Here is a 17,822-nt window from a genome sequence, read left to right as displayed (position 1 = left end):
AGTTACACCTTTTGAATGCAATTACTGAAATAAATCAAGTTTTTCAAAATATTCTAATTTACTGGCTTTTACCTGTATATACACATACATATATATACATAGATACATACATAGATACGTACAGACTAGAGATGCGCGGTTTGCGGGCACAACCGCGGAGTCCGCGGATTATCCGCGGATCGGGCGGATGAAATAAAAAAAAATTAGATTTTATCCGCGGGTCGGGTCGGGTCGGGTCGGGCGGTTGAAATAAAAAAAAATTTGATTTTAAATAGATTCAGGCGGGTGGCAGTTAAACCAATTGGGAAATATATATACATAGTTAAATGTTGTTACCCACATACGAAAAACGAGCAGGCACCTGCTGCATATGCCACAACAGAAGAAAAAAAAAGAAAAGAGATGGACACTTTTATGGAGCGGAGAAGGGACGCCTCGCCGGGGTCCGGGACCGAGGCCCCTTCCCCCGAGAGGGCCCCACCGGGAGCCGTAGCTGAGGCGATCCGCGAGAAGGGCCCGACGCACGTCCAGGGTCACCACCGCGCCCACCGCACCGACACCCCGCCTCGTCCGCCTTCGCCGCGGCCGGCGTCACACGCAGCAGGTAAGCAGCTTACCTGCCCGCCACCCCCGTGGCCGGGGGCTCGTAACAGGGGTCACTCCGCGCGCAGTGCGCTCACGAAAGGGGTGGGGCTCACCCTGGTTGATATAGACAGCAGCTGGACGGTGGCCATGGAAGTCGGAACCCGCTAAGGAGTGTGTAACAACCCACCTGCCGAATCAACTAGCCCTGAAAATGGATGGCGCTGGAGCGTCGGGCCCATATACCCGGCCGTCGCCGGCAGCGAGACGCGCTTGGAGGTGCGCTCAGCGCGGCTCCCATATGATTGCGCACTGGTGTGCGTCTGGGTCGTGACAGCGTGGCACGCGAATGTCTGTGCTGCATTGGATCAGTCTCCTTTCTTTAACAGGCAAAAGCTTTATAACCTCACCATACCTGCCAACTTTTGAAATCAGAAAAACCTAGTAGCCAGGGTCCAAGGGCCGCAGGCCCCGGTAGGTCCAGGACAAAGTCCTGGTGGAGGGTTCAGGGCTTCGCCCCCCGACGCAAAATGATTATTAGCATTCAGACAGGTTAAAATGTTGCTACAACCATCACTTTTCTATCAGTCACAGTGACTTTTCAAAACAAAAATATTACAGCAAAAATCATATGGGTTGATTGACATGTTTATTCTGTAAGCTAACTTCAATAGTTTGAAATTATTTTGACAGTTAATGCCAGTTATCCTGTCAACCTTTCACAAGACTTCAATTTGTTAATTGAAAGTATAAACAGTATAAACACTTTTTACAGTAAACAAATGGTAAAACAGTACTAAACAATTCCATAAAAAAAAAAATTGGTGTCATTATTAACTTTCTGTCCAAGCTTGTATAATCTACTGCCTTGTTCAATTGTAAAAAATATTCTGTGCCTAAAATTCACATTTCTATCACAATTATCATACTGTAAACATGGTAAGCTAACTTCATTAAAATTAATAGTCCTGTCAATAGCATGGAATTACAATTCAAATGTAGTTTTTTTGTAAGCCTTTCAAAAGAATTCATCCATCCATCCATCCATCTTCTTCCGCTTATCCGAGGTCGGGTCGCGGGGGCAGCAGCTTAAGCAGGGAAGCCCAGACTTCCCTCTCCCCAACCACTTCGTCCAGCTCCTCCCGGGGGATCCCGAGGCGTTCCCAGGCCAGCCGGGAGAGATAGTCTTCCCAGCGTGTCCTGGGTCTTACCCGTGGCCTCCTACCGGTCGGACGTGCCCGAAACACCTTCCTAGGGAGGCGTTCGGGTGGCATCCTGACCAGATGCCCGAACCACCTCATCTGGCTCCTCTCGATGTGGAGGAGCAGCGGCTTTAGTTTGAGCTCCCCCCGGATGACAGAGCTTCTCACCCTATCTCTAAGGGAGAGCCCCGCCACTCGGCGGAGGAAACTCATTTCGGCCGCTTGTACCCGAGATCTTGTCCTTTCGGTCATGACCCAAAGCTCATGACCATAGGTGAGGATGGGAACGTAGATCGACCGGTAAATCGAGAGCTTTGCCTTCCGGCTCAGCTCCTTCTTCACCACAACGGATCGATACAGCGTCCGCATTACTGAAGACGCCGCACCGATCCGCCTGTCGATCTCACGATCCACTCTTCCCCCACTCGTGAACAAGACTCCGAGGTACTTGAACTCCTCCACTTGGGGCAAGATCTCCTCCCCAACCCGGAGATGGCACTCCACCCTTTTCCGGGAGAGAACCATGGACTCGGACTTGGAGGTGCTGATTCCCATCCCAGTCGCTTCACACTCGGCTGCGAACCGATCCAGTGAGAGCTGAAGATCTTGGCCGGAGGAAGCCATCAGGACCACATCATCTGCAAATAGCAGAGACCTAATCCTGCAGCCACCAAACCAGATCCCCTCAACGCCCTGACTGCGCCTAGAAATTCTGTCAATAAAGGTTATGAACAGAATCGGTGACAAAGGGCAGCCTTGGCGGAGTCCAACCCTCACTGGAAACGTGTCCGACTTACTGCCGGCAATGCGGACCAAGCTCTGACACTGATTATACAGGGAGCGAACTGCCACAATAAGACAGTCCGTTACCCCATACTCTCTGAGCACTCCACACAGGACTTCCCGGTGTACACGGTCGAATGCCCTCTCCAAGTCCACAAAGCACATGTAGACTGGTTGGGCAAACTCCCATGCACCCTCAAGGACCCTGCCGAGAGTATAGAGCTGGTCCACAGTTCCACGACCAGGACGAAAACCACACTGTTCCTCCTGAATCCGAGGTTCGACTATCCGGCGTAGCCTCCTCTCCAGTACACCTGAATAGACCTTACCGGGAAGGCTGAGGAGTGTGATCCCACGATAGTTGGAACACACCCTCCGGTTCCCCTTCTTAAAGAGAGGAACCACCACCCCGGTCTGCCAATCCAGAGGTACCGCCCCCGATGTCCACGCGATGTTGCAGAGTATTGTCAACCAAGACAGCCCCACAACATCCAGAGCCTTAAGGAACTCCGGGCGGATCTCATCCACCCCCGGGGCCTTGCCACCGAGGAGCTTTTTAACTACCTCGGCAACCTCAGCCCCAGAAATAGGAGAGCCCACCACAGATTCCCCATGCCCTGCTTCCTTATAGGAAGACGTGCTGGTAGGATTGAGGAGGTCTTCGAAGTATTCCCTCCACCGATCCACAACATCCGCAGTCGAGGTCAGCAGAGCACCATCCCCACCATACACGGTGTTGACACTGCACTGCTTCCCCCTCCTGAGGCGGCGGATGGTGGTCCAGAATTGCTTCGAAGCCGTCCGGAAGTCTTTTTCCATGGCCTCCCCGAACTCCTCCCATGTCCGAGTTTTTGCCTCCGCGACCGCTGAAGCCGCACACCGCTTGGCCTGTCGGTACCTGTCTGCTGCCTCAGGAGTCCCATGAGCCAAAAGAACCCGATAGGACTCCTTCTTCAGCCTGACGGCATCCCTCACCGCCGGCGTCCACCAACGGGTTCTAGGATTACCGCCACGACAGGCACCAACTACCTTGCGGCCACAGCTCCAATCGGCCGCCTCGACAATAGAGGTACGGAACATTGTCCACTCGGACTCAATGTCCAGCACCTCCCTCGTGACATGTTCAAAGTTCTTCCGGAGGTGGAAATTGAAACTCTCTCTGACAGGAGACTCTGCCAGGCGTTCCCAGCAAACCCTCACAATGCGTTTGGGCCTGCCAGGTCTGTCCGGCATCCTCCCCCACCATCGCAGCCAACTCACCACCAGGTGGTGATCGGTAGAAAGCTCCGCCCCTCTCTTCACCCGAGTGTCCAAAACATGAGGCCGCAAATCCGATGACACAACTACAAAGTCGATCATGGAACTGCGTCCTAGGGTGTCCTGGTGCCAAGTGCACATATGGACACCCTTATGTTTGAACATGGTGTTTGTTATCGACAATCTGTGACGAGCACAAAAGTCCAATAACAGAACACCACTCGGGTTCAGATCCGGGCGGCCATTCTTCCCAATCACACCTCTCCAGGTTTCACTGTCGCTGCCAACATGAGCGTTGAAGTCCCCCAGTAGAACGAGGGAATCACCCGGGGGAGCACTCTCCAGTACTCCCTCGAGTGAATCCAAAAAGGGTGGGTACTCTGAGCTGCTGTTTGGCGCGTAAACGCAAACAGTCAGGACCCGTTCCCCCACCCGAAGGCGGAGGGAAGCTACCCTCTCGTCCACCGGGTTGAACTCCAACGTGCAGGCTTTGAGCCGAGGGGCAAAAGAATTCAAAATATGAAAAATTAATGAAAATTAATTTAAGCCATCAGACACTTGAAAAGTGGCACATCACATCTCTAATGTAATCATTTTAACTTTTCAACAGAAATAGCACTGCAAAAATATTAAGGACATACTTCTGTATTTTGGAAGTTATGCTGTCAACATTTAACAAGATTTCTTCAACTTGGACTTGAAAGCATAAATAGTATAAACACTTTTAACAGTATAACAGTACTAAACAATTCCAATAGATAACATTGGTGTCATTACCTTTTTGTGGCTAAAATCCAAATTTATTCTATCAGATTGATCATACTGCAAAAATGATATGGTAACTTTATGATAAGTTTACTTGAAGTGGCATAAAACACTGAAAGTGATTGTTCCTATAACCCCTTTGTTTCAAATGTTTGTTCCACTTGTGGCAGTCGGGCACCAGCACACCGTCTTTGACAACTTGAAGTGGCATAAAACACTGAAAGTGATTGTTCCTATAACCCCTTTGTTTTAAATGTTTTATGCCACTTCAAGTTGTCAAAGACGTGCTGTGAAATACAGCCGACAGGATTGCGCACCAAACACGAAGCAAGGCCAAAGTGCATGCATGGTGCAGGAGAACAAAGGACTTCTTTCATTTAAGGTTTGTGATAAACCATCAAACTCATTCGTTAAAAGGACTCTATAGTAATATAAAGCGAGTTTTTCTGGACATTATCATGCAAGAAAAGTTTATTTTTGGGACCGCGATCACCGCGTAGTGATTTTTAAAGGTTGCATTACAAACATTTAACTGTCCCATGTGATCAGCCAGTGCGATTGGAAGTCCATGCTCAATTATTGCCTCCGTAAATAAAACTTCGGCATTTATCACATCCAAAGAATCTGTTTGGGCGACGAAAAACGTTGAAAGTTTTCCACTTGTATCGCTAGCAACGGCATTAGACTTGTGTTTTTTTGTCCCAACATGGTCTTTTACATCGCTAATTCCTCCGTGTCCGATCAAAAAATCTTGTCTGCACAAGGTGCAATTCGTGTAGTTTTCACCCTTTTTTTTTTTTAATTAATGAAAAACCGTATTTTTTATCACTGCAACCGTAACCCGGAATAGGTTGATGAAAACCGTACGAATTACGGGAAAACCGGAGTAGTTGGCAGGTATGCCTCACTAATGCCTTGCATCGTCTATATTAGATATATAACAACGGGCGGGTGCGGGCGGGTGCGGTTCTGATCAAATGTTACATCGGGTGGATGGCAGATGGTTGACGACTTTCTGATGCGGTTGCGGATGAAATAATTGCCTATCCGCGCATCTCTAGTACATACATATATATATACACATACATACATACATATATACACATACATACATACATACATATATACACATACATACATATACATATATACAGTACATATACATATATACATACATAACAGATACATTCACATATATATATACATATACATACATACATACATATATACACATACATACACATATATATACACATATTAGGGATGTCTCGATCCAGGTTTTTGCACTTCCGATCCGATACCGATATTGTTTTTGCATTTCCGATCCGATACAGATACTGACCGATACCGATACTGACCGATACTGGCCTATCCGAGCATGTATTAAAGTTTAAAGTTATTTAGCCTACTTAGTTGTCAGAATCATGTTGAAAAGGGTTTTAGTACTCTTGATAACAACTAGCCAGCTGAATTAGGGGAGTTTGAATAATACACAATGGTTGGTAACAAGAAACTGACCTGTTTATTCAAGGATAAACACAAAATAGACATAATTATACATGACAAACAGAAATGGCATCATTGAACTAGGGCTGGGCGATATGGCCTTTTTTTAATATTGCGATATTTTAAGGCCATATTGCGATACACAATATATATCTCGATATTTTGCCTTAGCCTTGAATGAACACTTGATGCATATAATCACAGCAGTATGATGATTCTATGTGTTTTGATTGATTGATTGAGACTTTTATTAGTAGGTTGCACAGTGAAGTACATATTCCGTACAATTGACCACTAAATGGTAACACCCCAATAAGTTTTTCAACTTGTTTAAGTCGGGGTCCACTTAAATTGATTCATGATACAGATATATACTATCAGATATATACTATCATCATAATACAGTCATCACACAAGATAATCACATTGAATTATTTACATTATTTATAATCCAGGGTGTGGAGGGGGGCGCCTGATGTAAGTGTCAAAAAGACAGCCAAAAGAGTTTGATATGAGAATAAATCTACAGTTAAAATATAGGGTAGAAATGCACCCATTTGCAGGAAATGTAGTCTTGATTTTCTTTCAAGGCTTGCATGTCTACATTAAAACATTCTTCTTCATACTGCATTAATATATGCTACTTTTAAACTTTCATGCAGAGAAGAAAATCACAACTAAAAAAATCACGAATTTTTTCAGACGGTGTTGATGTGGAAATTTTTGCCTCGGCATTTTGATGGTGTGGACGTGTGGCACCGAATGGAGATAAGCGTCTCGACAGACGTCACAATATTTGAACAATGATGACGAAAACTGTTTTCTCTGTCGTGTCCGTGTGTCGAAAATTGTTATGCGCTTATTTTTTTTATTTGATTTTGTGCGTGGCATAGATTTGCTATGCGCAGAGGACGCTTAAACAGTGCGCAATTGCACAGGCGAGCACCTTAGAGGGAGCGTTGCTCGCACGGCTGCGCTAGCATCACAGCTAACGTTAGCCATGCTGCTACCTCTCTGCTCGGGGAGGACGTATACGTATGTGACGTATGACCTGACAGTATGTGACGTGTGTAAGAAGGTGCACTTGCTGTCTGTGAGAGGGAGACACAGGAAAGAGTGAGAAGAGCCTGTCGTGTAATGCCAGCAGCTAAAAGCAACTGCGTGAGATTCCACAGACCTGTGGATGTGTTGAAGGTGTGCTGGAAAATGCGGAACGGAAATTCCAGAGCAGCAGAAAAGTGGAATGTATTGTATAAATCGCTGCGTTGGAAAACACGGACCGGAGGTTTTTTTTTTAAAACTGGATCTGGATCGGCATTTTCCCATGCCTTGCCGATACGCAATTTTTGGCAAATATCGGCAGCCGATCCGATCCAAATATCGGATCGGGACATCCCTAATACATATATACACATATGTACGTACATACACATATATACATACATACACACATATATATATATACATATATACACACATATATATATACACAAATATACACATACACACATATACAGTGGGGCAAAAAAGTATTTAGTCAGCCACCAATTGTACAAGTTCTCCCACTTAAAATGATGACAGAGGTCTGTAATTTTCATCATAGGTACACTTCAACTGTGAGAGACAGAATGTGGAAAAAAATCCAGGAATTCACATTGTAGGATTTTTAAAGAATTTATTTGTAAATTATGGTGGAAAATAAGTATTTGGTCAATAACAAAAATTCAACTCAATACTTTGTAATATAACCTTTGTTGGCAATAACAGAGGTCAAACGATTACTATAGGTCTTTACCAGGTTTGTACACACAGTAGCTGGTATTTTGGCCTATTCCTCCATGCAGATCTTCTCGAGAGCAGTGATGTTTTGGGGCTGTCGCCGAGCAACACGGACTTTCAACTCCCTCCACAGATTTTCTATGGAGTTGAGGTCTGGAGACTGGCTAGGCCACTCCAGGACTTTCAAATGCTTCTTACGGAGCCACTCCTTCGTTGCCCGGACGGTGTGTTTGAGATCATTGTCATGCTGGAAGACCCAGCCACGTTTCATCTTCAAAGCTCTCACTGATGGAATGAGGTTTTGGCTCAAAATCTCACGATACATGGCCCCATTCATTCTTTCCTTAACACGGATCAGTGGACCTGTCCCCTGAGCAGAAAAAAAGCCCCAAAGCATGATGTTTCCACCCCCATGCTTCACAGTAGGTATGATGTTCTTGGGATGCAACTCAGTATTCTTCTTCCTCCAAACACGACGAGTTGAGTTTATACCAAAAAGTTCTATTTTGGTTTCATCTGACCACATAACATTCTTCCAATCCTCTGCTGTATCTCTGGCAAACTTCAGACGGGCCTGGACATGCACTGGCTTAAGCAGGGGGACACGTCTGGCACTGCAGGATTTGATTCCCTGTCGGCGTAGTGTGTTACTGATGGTAACCTTTGTTACTTTGGTCCCAGCTCTCTGCAGGTCATTCACCAGGTCCCCCCGTGTAGTTCTGGGATTTTTGCTCACCGTTCTCATGATCATTTTGACCCCACGGGATGAGATCTTGCGTGGAGCCCCAGATCGAGGGAGATTATCAGTGGTCTTGTATGTCTTCCATTTTCTGATAATTGCTCCCACAGTTGCTTTTTCACACCAAGCTGCTTGCCTATTGTAGATTCACTCTTCACAGTCTGTTGCAGGTCTACAATTCTTTTCCTGGTGTCCTTCGACAGCTCTTTGGTCTTGGCCATAGTGGAGTTTGGAGTCTGACTGTTTGAGGCTGTGGACAGGTGTCTTTTATACAGATAACAAGTTCAAACAGAAGAGCTTCTTAAAGAAGAAGTTACAGGTCTGTGAGAGCCAGAGATCTTCCTTGTTTGAAGTGACCAAATACTTATTTTCCACCATAATTTACAAATAAATTCTTTAAAAATCCTACAATGTGAATTTCTGGATTTTTTTTTCACATTCTGTCTCTCACAGTTGAAATGTACCTATGATGAAAATTACAGACCTCTGTCATCATTTTAAGTGGGAGAACTTGCACAATCGGTGGCTGACTAAATACTTTTTTGCCCCACTGTACATACATACATACACATACAGATATATTTTGAATTTTATTTTTAAATGTATTTATTTGTAAATCAACCACATTTTTTCTGAAAAAAGGGGCATCTTGTATCCTCGAAAATATATATATTTAGTAATGCAATCTACCACATTATTTTTCTCGAATGGAGAGTCGTCTTATCTCCTACAATATATATCCTTTTTGTATTGCAATCTACCACATATTTTCTACAAAAAGGGTTGTCTTATATACAAAATTACATCTTTTTTTAAAGTAATCAACCATTTAACTGATATTGAATAGGATTTTCCAAAATTAGGGTTTGTCTTACATTTGAGTAAATATGGAATGTTTTAATTCTATTTGAGATAACCCACCAAGCTGAATCTACACATCTACCGTATTATAACATAAAAGGGCAGACGGGGCCCTAAGATTACAAAAGTGGAACTGAAGAGGATATACTCATCAGGAGAAAGGAGAGCACAACAAAACTAATCAAGTATGCACTCACTTCAATCTTTATTAGCTTACATCTGCTCAACAGAGTTTTGAAGTTTGATTAGTAAACTTGGATCAAACAAATCACTGACTGCAAAACAGCGAAACAAGCTGAAGGAAGTGACAGATGTACTGAGGACAGAGACTACTAATAGAGGGAAACAGTATCAGGTAGGACAAAAGAGACATTAAGGCTGCCAAATATGACAAATGGAGTGAGGGGTGGGGGACAGAAGAAGCAACTAAATGGAAAAGGGGTTATTTTTAGAACCAGTGTCAAATATGACGCAGTAAGGACCAGGACAGGTTGGGAAGCAAGGGAATGTGTTTGGAAAATGAGGTCAAGGAGACTGGGGGGCTGGGTACACGCTTCCCTTCATTTCCATAGAACTGCTTGTCAGATAACTATCCTTCCTTGATAGGCAAGTATGCAGGGTGAGGTGGGGAATAACAATTGGTGATGCTCTCTGTACACACTACACTGCTCTGATGGTCGTCTGTGGAATTGCATGCATGTGAAGAACCACTTATCTGATAAATCACAGATCTTGGATAACTCCCAGCCTCACTTCCTTCCCTTCTAGCAGCTTCCTGAAGGTGGCGATCTCTGCGTACAGCTTGAGTTTAGTGTGAAGAAGTGCCTGGTAGTCTTTAAAATACTTGGTCATCTCAAGTTTGGTCTTGCAGAGCTGGGTTCCCAAGAGTACGACGACATCTTCCAGGATCCCCGTCTTCTCCATATGGGACACCTCCATGTCCTAGGTGCAGCTCAAGGTCGACAATGCGAGCCCTCAGGGTGTCAATCGAGCTCTGGATGTGTGTCAGCTGCCGAAGCAGGGTTGTAATTTCTCCCTTAATGGTATTCTTTTGCTCCTCGTGTTTGCCAGCGTGCTGCTTGAGAGTGTCAAACTTGCTCTTGTACCACTTCTAAGCCTCCTGGACGTTGTTTCTATCTCTGTCCGCATGTTGGGTAGGTTGGTCACGAGTTTAGGACGCTCTTCATTCAACTTGACAGTGATCTTGGGAGTCCTCTGTTTCAACAAGTTAGCCACCTATTCATCATGCTTTTTAAGGAACTCTATCTCTGCTACAAGCTGCTCAGTGTGCTTCTCAAGCTCTGCTTCGGCTGTGCAGCGTTATCCATATCATGCTAGTTCCTCAACCAAGAAAGATCTTACATTACTGTTCGTTGACTTCAAGAAAGCCTTTGATTCCGTCAACAGAGAGGCCATGTTTATCATTCTAACCCGCTATGGTATTCCAGATGAGATTGTTTTGGCCATTAAGGCTCTTTACACCAATACCAGTACAAGAGTTATCACCCCTGATGGAGAAACTGGGTCATTTGAAATCAGCGCTGGCGTTTTACAGGGAGACACTCTTTTCTTTGTATCATCGTCCTAGATTACGTCCTCCGCGTCTCTCTCGATGCTAACAACAACATGGGGCTGCTATTAAAGCCCCAAACTAGATGCTGACACCCGGCAAAATACATCACAGATTTTGATTTTGCAGATGACATTGCAATACCATCCAACTCGTCTGCAGATGCAGAGGCCCTTCTCCGTGCTCTCGAGGATGCTGCTAACTGCGTTGGTCTCCACTAAAACTCCTTGAAGACAGAATTTGTCTCAACCGAAACTGCTGTACAACTGTCCTCCAAATCTGGAGCCCCACTTAAGCAAGTTGACGATTTTAAGTACCTCGGTTCCTGGACCATGGATTCCAGTAATGACTTCTGTACCAAGAAAGCCCAAGCCCGGAAAGCAAGTAATAAAATGGATAGCATATGGCACTCCAACCTGCTTAATTCACTTAAGCTAGACCTCTTCAAATCTGCCATCCTCATGTACGGCTCTAAGACCTGGACCCTCAATGTGCGCCTTCACAAACCCCTTGCGGTTGCTATACCAACCTGCTTCGAAGGGTTCAAGGTTTGTCGTGGCAGTCCCATCCCACCTTGGACCAAATATACGGCAACCTACCTCGAGCAAGCACCCATCTGAGCCAACATTGCGCACAGTTTGCTGGTCACTGCTTCCGTGCCAAGACGGAACGAATATCACAGCTCGTCCTTTTGGAAACTATCAGGGGTCGCCTCACCTACCCCGAAGTAATCGATGAGTTCCTCACCCAGCTTTAACTTCCACATCTACTGCTCCTATTCAATATAGCCTCACTCAATATCAACTGCCCACTTCTCATTGGTCAGAACCTCAATCAGATCACGCACCTCTTGAAATTTCAGAGCGTATTCTTGCACTCCTTGTAAAAACCCTGCAGAGTAGCCAGCGCCTCCTGAAGAGAAACATTCGTCTGCTCCAGCACCTGCACCTTCGCAATGTACCCCGCAAACTTGACATTTAGCTCCTGCATCTCCTCTTTCTTGTTAGCTTAATGGCAGTTTCGCAGATCCAGGGGCTCGGGACTGAGACAGGCTCTGTACCTGTACTGCCCCCACAGCCGCTGACCTGCAAGGTCTTCTGGCTGTAAGATACACTCTTCATGTTGCCAGAGATGTGGGACTTCTCTTTTTGTGGCCCTCCCTAGTGACTGAAGTAATTGTATAAACCAACCAAAAATGTCTCAGACAGCCTTAAGACTCCAGGCATGTGAGCACCTTTTGAGGAAAAAAAAAGGAAAACTAACAAAAAAAAAGAGGAATATTTCTATCGGCACTAAGTGCTGCAATTTTTTTTTTTTTTATAAATCAAGACTACATTTTCTGCAATTGGATGCTATAGTATATATTATTACTATATTTTACCTTTAGATGTATTCTCATCTACCACCTATTTTGGCTGTCTTTTTGACACATGTCCCATGTAATGTACCACAGAATTCTTAGTTTTTTTAAGAAGATAATTTACTAACATTAAATTACATTTAAAATGTAATGTAAAAACATACAGTACAGGCCAAAAGTTTAGACACACCTTCTCCTCATTCAATGGGTTTTCTTTATTTTCATGACTATTTACATTGTAGATTGTCACTGAAGGCATCAAAACTATGAATAAACACATGTGGAGTAATGTACTTAATAAAAAAAGGTGATATAACTGAAAACATGTTTTATATTCTAGCTTCTTCAAAATAGCCACCCTTTGCTCTACGTACTGCTTTGCACACTCTTGGCATTCTCTCGATGAGCTTCAAGCACACCTATGAGGTGAAAACCATTTCAGGTGACTACCTCTTGAAGCTCAATAAAGAAAATAAAGAAAACGCACTGAATGAGAAGTTGTGTCCAAACATCTGGCCTGTACATGAGAACTCCGTAAACGTTTACCCTTTGGCAACTCTACCCTATAGCCACGCCACAATGACACCTTCTCCCTGGCTACGAATAAATATTCTAGTACTACAACTCGTTCAAAACTAGCAGTGTTCGGAATGTAATAATTCAAATATAATACTTAGGGACGGCGTGGCGCAGTGGGAGAGTGGCCGTGCGCAACCCGAGGGTTCCTGGTTCAATCCCCACCTAGTACCAACCTCGTCATGTCCGTTGTGTCCTGAGCAAGACACTTCACCCTTGCTCCTGATGGGTGCTGGTTAGCGCCTTGCATGGCAGCTCCCTCCATCAGTGTGTGAATGTGTGTGTGAATGGGTAAATGTGGAAGTAGTGTCAAAGCGCTTTGAGTACCTTGAAGGTAGAAAAGCGCTATACAAGTACAACCCATTTATCATTATTTATTTATTTATGATTATTAAAGTAGAAAGCAGCAACAACAAGCAGCTATATGATGCTAACTATGCTAACTAGCTAGCTTGTTTCGGCGCCCCTGATAGTCTCCCTGTCGTGCAATTCAGTGCGGCGTTTAGGCAAGAGGAACAGCGAGTACCTGCGGCTGAGGCGAGTAGTCAACAAATTTTGTTTGGATACAATTTTTTTGATATTTCATTTTTTTTTTTTTTTTTAAACGCGGGAGTGATATTTTGAATGTTTAAAAATGAGGATTTCTGCGTTTTTGTAGACATTTCATCACATGGCTGGAACTCGTATTGGACAGTGAGTGTTTGTACGTTATTAGCCAACAATGTACTATTAGCGTCAGTTAAAAGGACAACTACTGTTCTTTTTGCAGCATTATGTCAAATACTTAATCACTTAAACAATTGGATATTTCATTCAACAATAGCAAAATTGAGTGGGCCAGGAAAACAGGTGTGCTATGGCAACAGGTTCTCCAGAACAACTACATGCTGGCCTTTTGGGTGTTGTGGGCTGAAGAATGTGCCATTGTTTCATAATACAACATCGAATTACTGAAACGGTCTAGACTTTTCAGATTACAGCAACCCATTGATGCACAAAATACGATACCCTACTGTCTACTTCAGAATCTTCCCTAAAAGGTTTTTCCAAATTTCGGCATGAAATAAAAAAATTTAACAACACAATTTTAAGTAGTTGGGGGAATGTTTACTAGAGTGAACAATATGTGTTAGAAGTTTAATTGAAGAAAGACATTGGTCAGAAAAACTGCATAAAATAAGATTTTGTGAACGATATAAATTATATTCTTAATGAAATGTAACCATTTAGTAATATATTCCAATACTGTTCAATGTATTGCAGGAACAGTGAACCTCTTGACTTCAAACATATTTTTAGAAACATGATAGAACTTATAGCCACATAATATTGCTATTAGTGTTGTCCCGATACCAATATTTCGGTACTGGTACCAAAATATTGGTATTTTGGTACCCTAAGATTTTTTTTAACAAAAAATCTTAGGGTACAAACATGTTTCTTATTGCAAATTTGTCCTAAATAAAAATAGTGAACATACAAGACAACTTGTCTTTTATTAGTAAGTAAGCAAACAAAAACTCCTAATTTAGCTGCTGACATATGCAGTAACATATTGTGTCATTTATCATTCTATTATTTTGTCAAAATTATTAAGGACAAGTGGTAAAAAATGAATTATTAATCTACTCGTTCATTTACTGTTAATATTTGGTTGTTTTCTCTTTTAACATGTTCTATTTACTTATGTTAAAATGTAATACTCATTTATTCTTCTGTTGTTTGGATGCTTTACATTAGTTTTGGATACCACAAATTTAGGTATCAATCCGATACCAAGTAGTTACAGGATCATACAATGGTCATATTCAAAGTCCTCGTGTTCAGGGACATATTTCCTGAGTTTATAAACATAATATATATTTTTAAAAAACGAAAAAAGATTTTGTGATGCTAAAAAATATCGATGTAATTATAGTAGTATTGAATAGATACGCTCCGGTACTTGGTATCATTACTGTGGATGTTAGGTGTAGATCCACCAATGGCCTTTGTTTACATTGTGACGCTGGTGAGCTACGGTGTGTAGGGAAGCATGTTTAGCTATTCCTTAGCTCGTCCTGCAGGGATGATACTTGTAAGAAACTCACTTTATTTGTCGCCGTGGAGGCCGGGAGGTGGGGGACCGGTACTTTTTAGAGGCGGTATAGTATCGAATATGATTCATTAGTATCGCGGTACTATACCAATAACGGTATACTGTACAACCCTAATTGCTACATTCCAATAAAAAATAATTTACATTCCAATACATTACTGTAGATCAGTGGCTGCTGCTGGTCTTTCAAGTAGTGGAAGCTCATTTTCAGCTACTCTCTAAAACACAAATACAGTCTCCAATAACATAAAATACACAAAAGATTTTACAAGAGAACGTCACTTAGAGTATTGTAAAACTATCCATATCAACACGAAGCAATGGAATGAAATTTGAAAAATACTCTGGCAGTTGTTTATATTTCAAGATCACCATTCCCTTACTTTGCTGTAAATCAAAAAGGGATTCAGCCTGAGACAGATCATCCAATCATCATGCAGCAGCTCAGCGTCCTGATCGCCCGAGGCCAAGCACACTTTCAATTCACTTACAGAGACGCGCAGCGTCCGATGGGCAGGACAAAGACGAGGATTTATCCAATAACTGTCTAGTTTGGTTGCAGTGGAACGACCTATTTCCCCCATTCAAGTCAATGGACACTCAGCTTCAACACTGTTTAATGCACCGTTCCGCTACCACAATGCATGAGAAGAAAATCGCATCCGCTGTCGACAAAGTAGCTGATTCTGAAAAAAAGTTCAACACAAAAACACACCAAAACAACAGCAGCCACTCACTCTCTCTTTCATATGCGCTCTCTGTCCCTGGTGCTAACACGCACAGCTTGTGATGCGTTCATGGCCACACAAACATTCAGAAAACTCTTTGGTTTGAGGTTTTCAATAGCAGTAAAATAGACGTAGTGTTGTTCTCAAATCAAGTATTAATATAAATCATTTTCTAGACAATATTAAATGGAGAGCAGCAGGGAAAGGAAGTACCATATTTTCCGGACTATATGGCGCACTTAAAATCCTATTTCTTCTCAAAACTCGACAGTGCGCCTTATAACCCTGTGCGCCTAATGTATGAAATAATTCTGGTTTTGCTTACCGACCTGGAAGCAATTTTATTTGGTACATAGTGTAATAAGTGTGACCAGTAGATGGCAGTCAAACAAATACATGTAGACTGCACTATGATGGCAATATGACTCAAGTAAACACCAACATTTTATATGTTCTATTGAGAATATAGAACATTACACACGGCGCTCAAAAATCTATCAAAATGTTTTAGTACGACTTTGGTAAGCTATGAAGCCGCACCGCTTGATGTGCTTCAACATAGGAGTATTATTATGGTGTGTGTATAAGGTAAGACATTATCTGGGGTTTTGTTTCACAATATTATGCAAAAGCAACTTTTCTTACCTTCTGGTACCTGCTGATCTGTATTTGGGATCTGCATAAATCCTGCAAAATTGCGCGCGTCCGCTTTTGTAGCTGATAAGCTTTTTCTTTTTCTTTACTTGTTATGGAATATTCACCCTCTGCTGTTGCCATTTCTAATATAAAGTAGTGTAAAGTTCTTACTTATTATATATGTCAGTAAACTCGTCATGAAAGTGCTAAAACATACCGGTCTAGTGAGTTTACATTATTCACCCAAGGAACTTGAGTTATTAGAGAGTTCCGGTCGGACGGTTTTTCACAGGACACATTTCCGGTATTGTTGTTGTTTCCGGATGAGGAGATGCTGCTTCATTATTGATTTAAGTAAAGTCTGAATGTCATTAAAACAGTTAACTTCTTCCATTCCCGTCCTTGCACGCTACACCGCTACAACAAAGATGACGGGGAGAAGACGCTGCCGAAGGTGAGCCACGTAAATAAGACCGCCCACAAAACAGCGCATCCTGAAGCGACTGTCAGAAAGCGACTTGAAGATGATCTGTAAAACATCATCTATGCAACATTTTGACCAAAGAACAACCATTACATGTTATGTAGACCACAAGGAAATGATCTACATTTAGAAAAAAATAATGATTTCTTTAATGCGCCTTATAATCCGGTGCGCCCTATGGTCCGGAAAATACATTAGTCATCTTAGCTGTAAGCACAGAATGTGCAAAAATAAATGTTGAATCTAAGCGGCTCTCAATACTGATCCGGAGTTTATGGTCAAATGTCCTGACGTGTCACTCACTTTGACATATTGTCCTGCGAAGTCGGAAACCTCTGAAGTGAAGCAGCCGGAGGCATCCACCGGGCAGATAGGAGCCTGGTCTCGTTGGATGATGTTGTATTCGGTGCACACCCTGTGATCGTCCTACACGGGGAAAACATTGATTATGATAACCAATTTCCTTCACACGGTTAGTCACCGCCACAAATATCATTGACCTCAGCACAAGACTGTTTTCATAAATGTAAGATTGTGTCTCTATAGTGACATTACCTCAATAGTAATAGCCATCATTTTCATTAGGTATTTTTTCCTTTCCTAATCATTTCCACAAAGTAGATTAAACTCTAAATAAGTCATTACTCAAACTCATTGCCATGCTGTCTCGTAAGCACTAAAGACACGTTATGACTCCTTACTGAATTCCGTGTCTGGCTAGATCCCCTTTGCGAGCTGAAACAAACACTGCTGAAATGTGACAACTTGGCGTGAAGGATCTAATTGTGGTCTAACTGTAAATGTGTTCTGTATTTAAACACCCTGGATGGCTAACGGGGGTCATTTGGCTTCTTGTCACGAGAACATGAGCGCAGAAAAATTTAAATCTGTGTTAG

General features: G+C 42.9%; 2 protein-coding genes across 2 annotated transcripts in view; both read right to left on the bottom strand.

Annotated features, from left to right (window-relative positions):
• Window positions 1-17,822, bottom strand: part of iars1 (isoleucyl-tRNA synthetase 1) — a 132,644-nt gene that overhangs the window by 82,932 nt on the left and 31,890 nt on the right. Inside the window, exon 11 of the mRNA XM_061938371.2 lies at window positions 17,230-17,352. Within this exon, the coding sequence (XP_061794355.1) occupies window positions 17,230-17,352 (123 nt within the window). The remainder of the gene's footprint in view (window positions 1-17,229; window positions 17,353-17,822) is intronic.
• LOC133574936 (glial fibrillary acidic protein) lies at window positions 9,797-12,165 on the bottom strand. The gene is given in 5 exon segments (XM_072912251.1): window positions 9,797-10,417; window positions 10,419-10,605; window positions 10,608-10,784; window positions 11,920-12,051; window positions 12,105-12,165. Coding segments are annotated over 5 exon segments (777 nt in total). The 3' UTR covers window positions 9,797-10,197.

The sequence above is a fragment of the Nerophis lumbriciformis genome, linkage group LG03 (genome assembly GCF_033978685.3).
Source record: "Nerophis lumbriciformis linkage group LG03, RoL_Nlum_v2.1, whole genome shotgun sequence".
NCBI classification, from domain to species: Eukaryota; Metazoa; Chordata; class Actinopteri; order Syngnathiformes; family Syngnathidae; genus Nerophis; species Nerophis lumbriciformis.
Note: the sequence above shows the minus strand (reverse complement) of the source record. Positions and strands in the feature narration are given on the sequence as shown.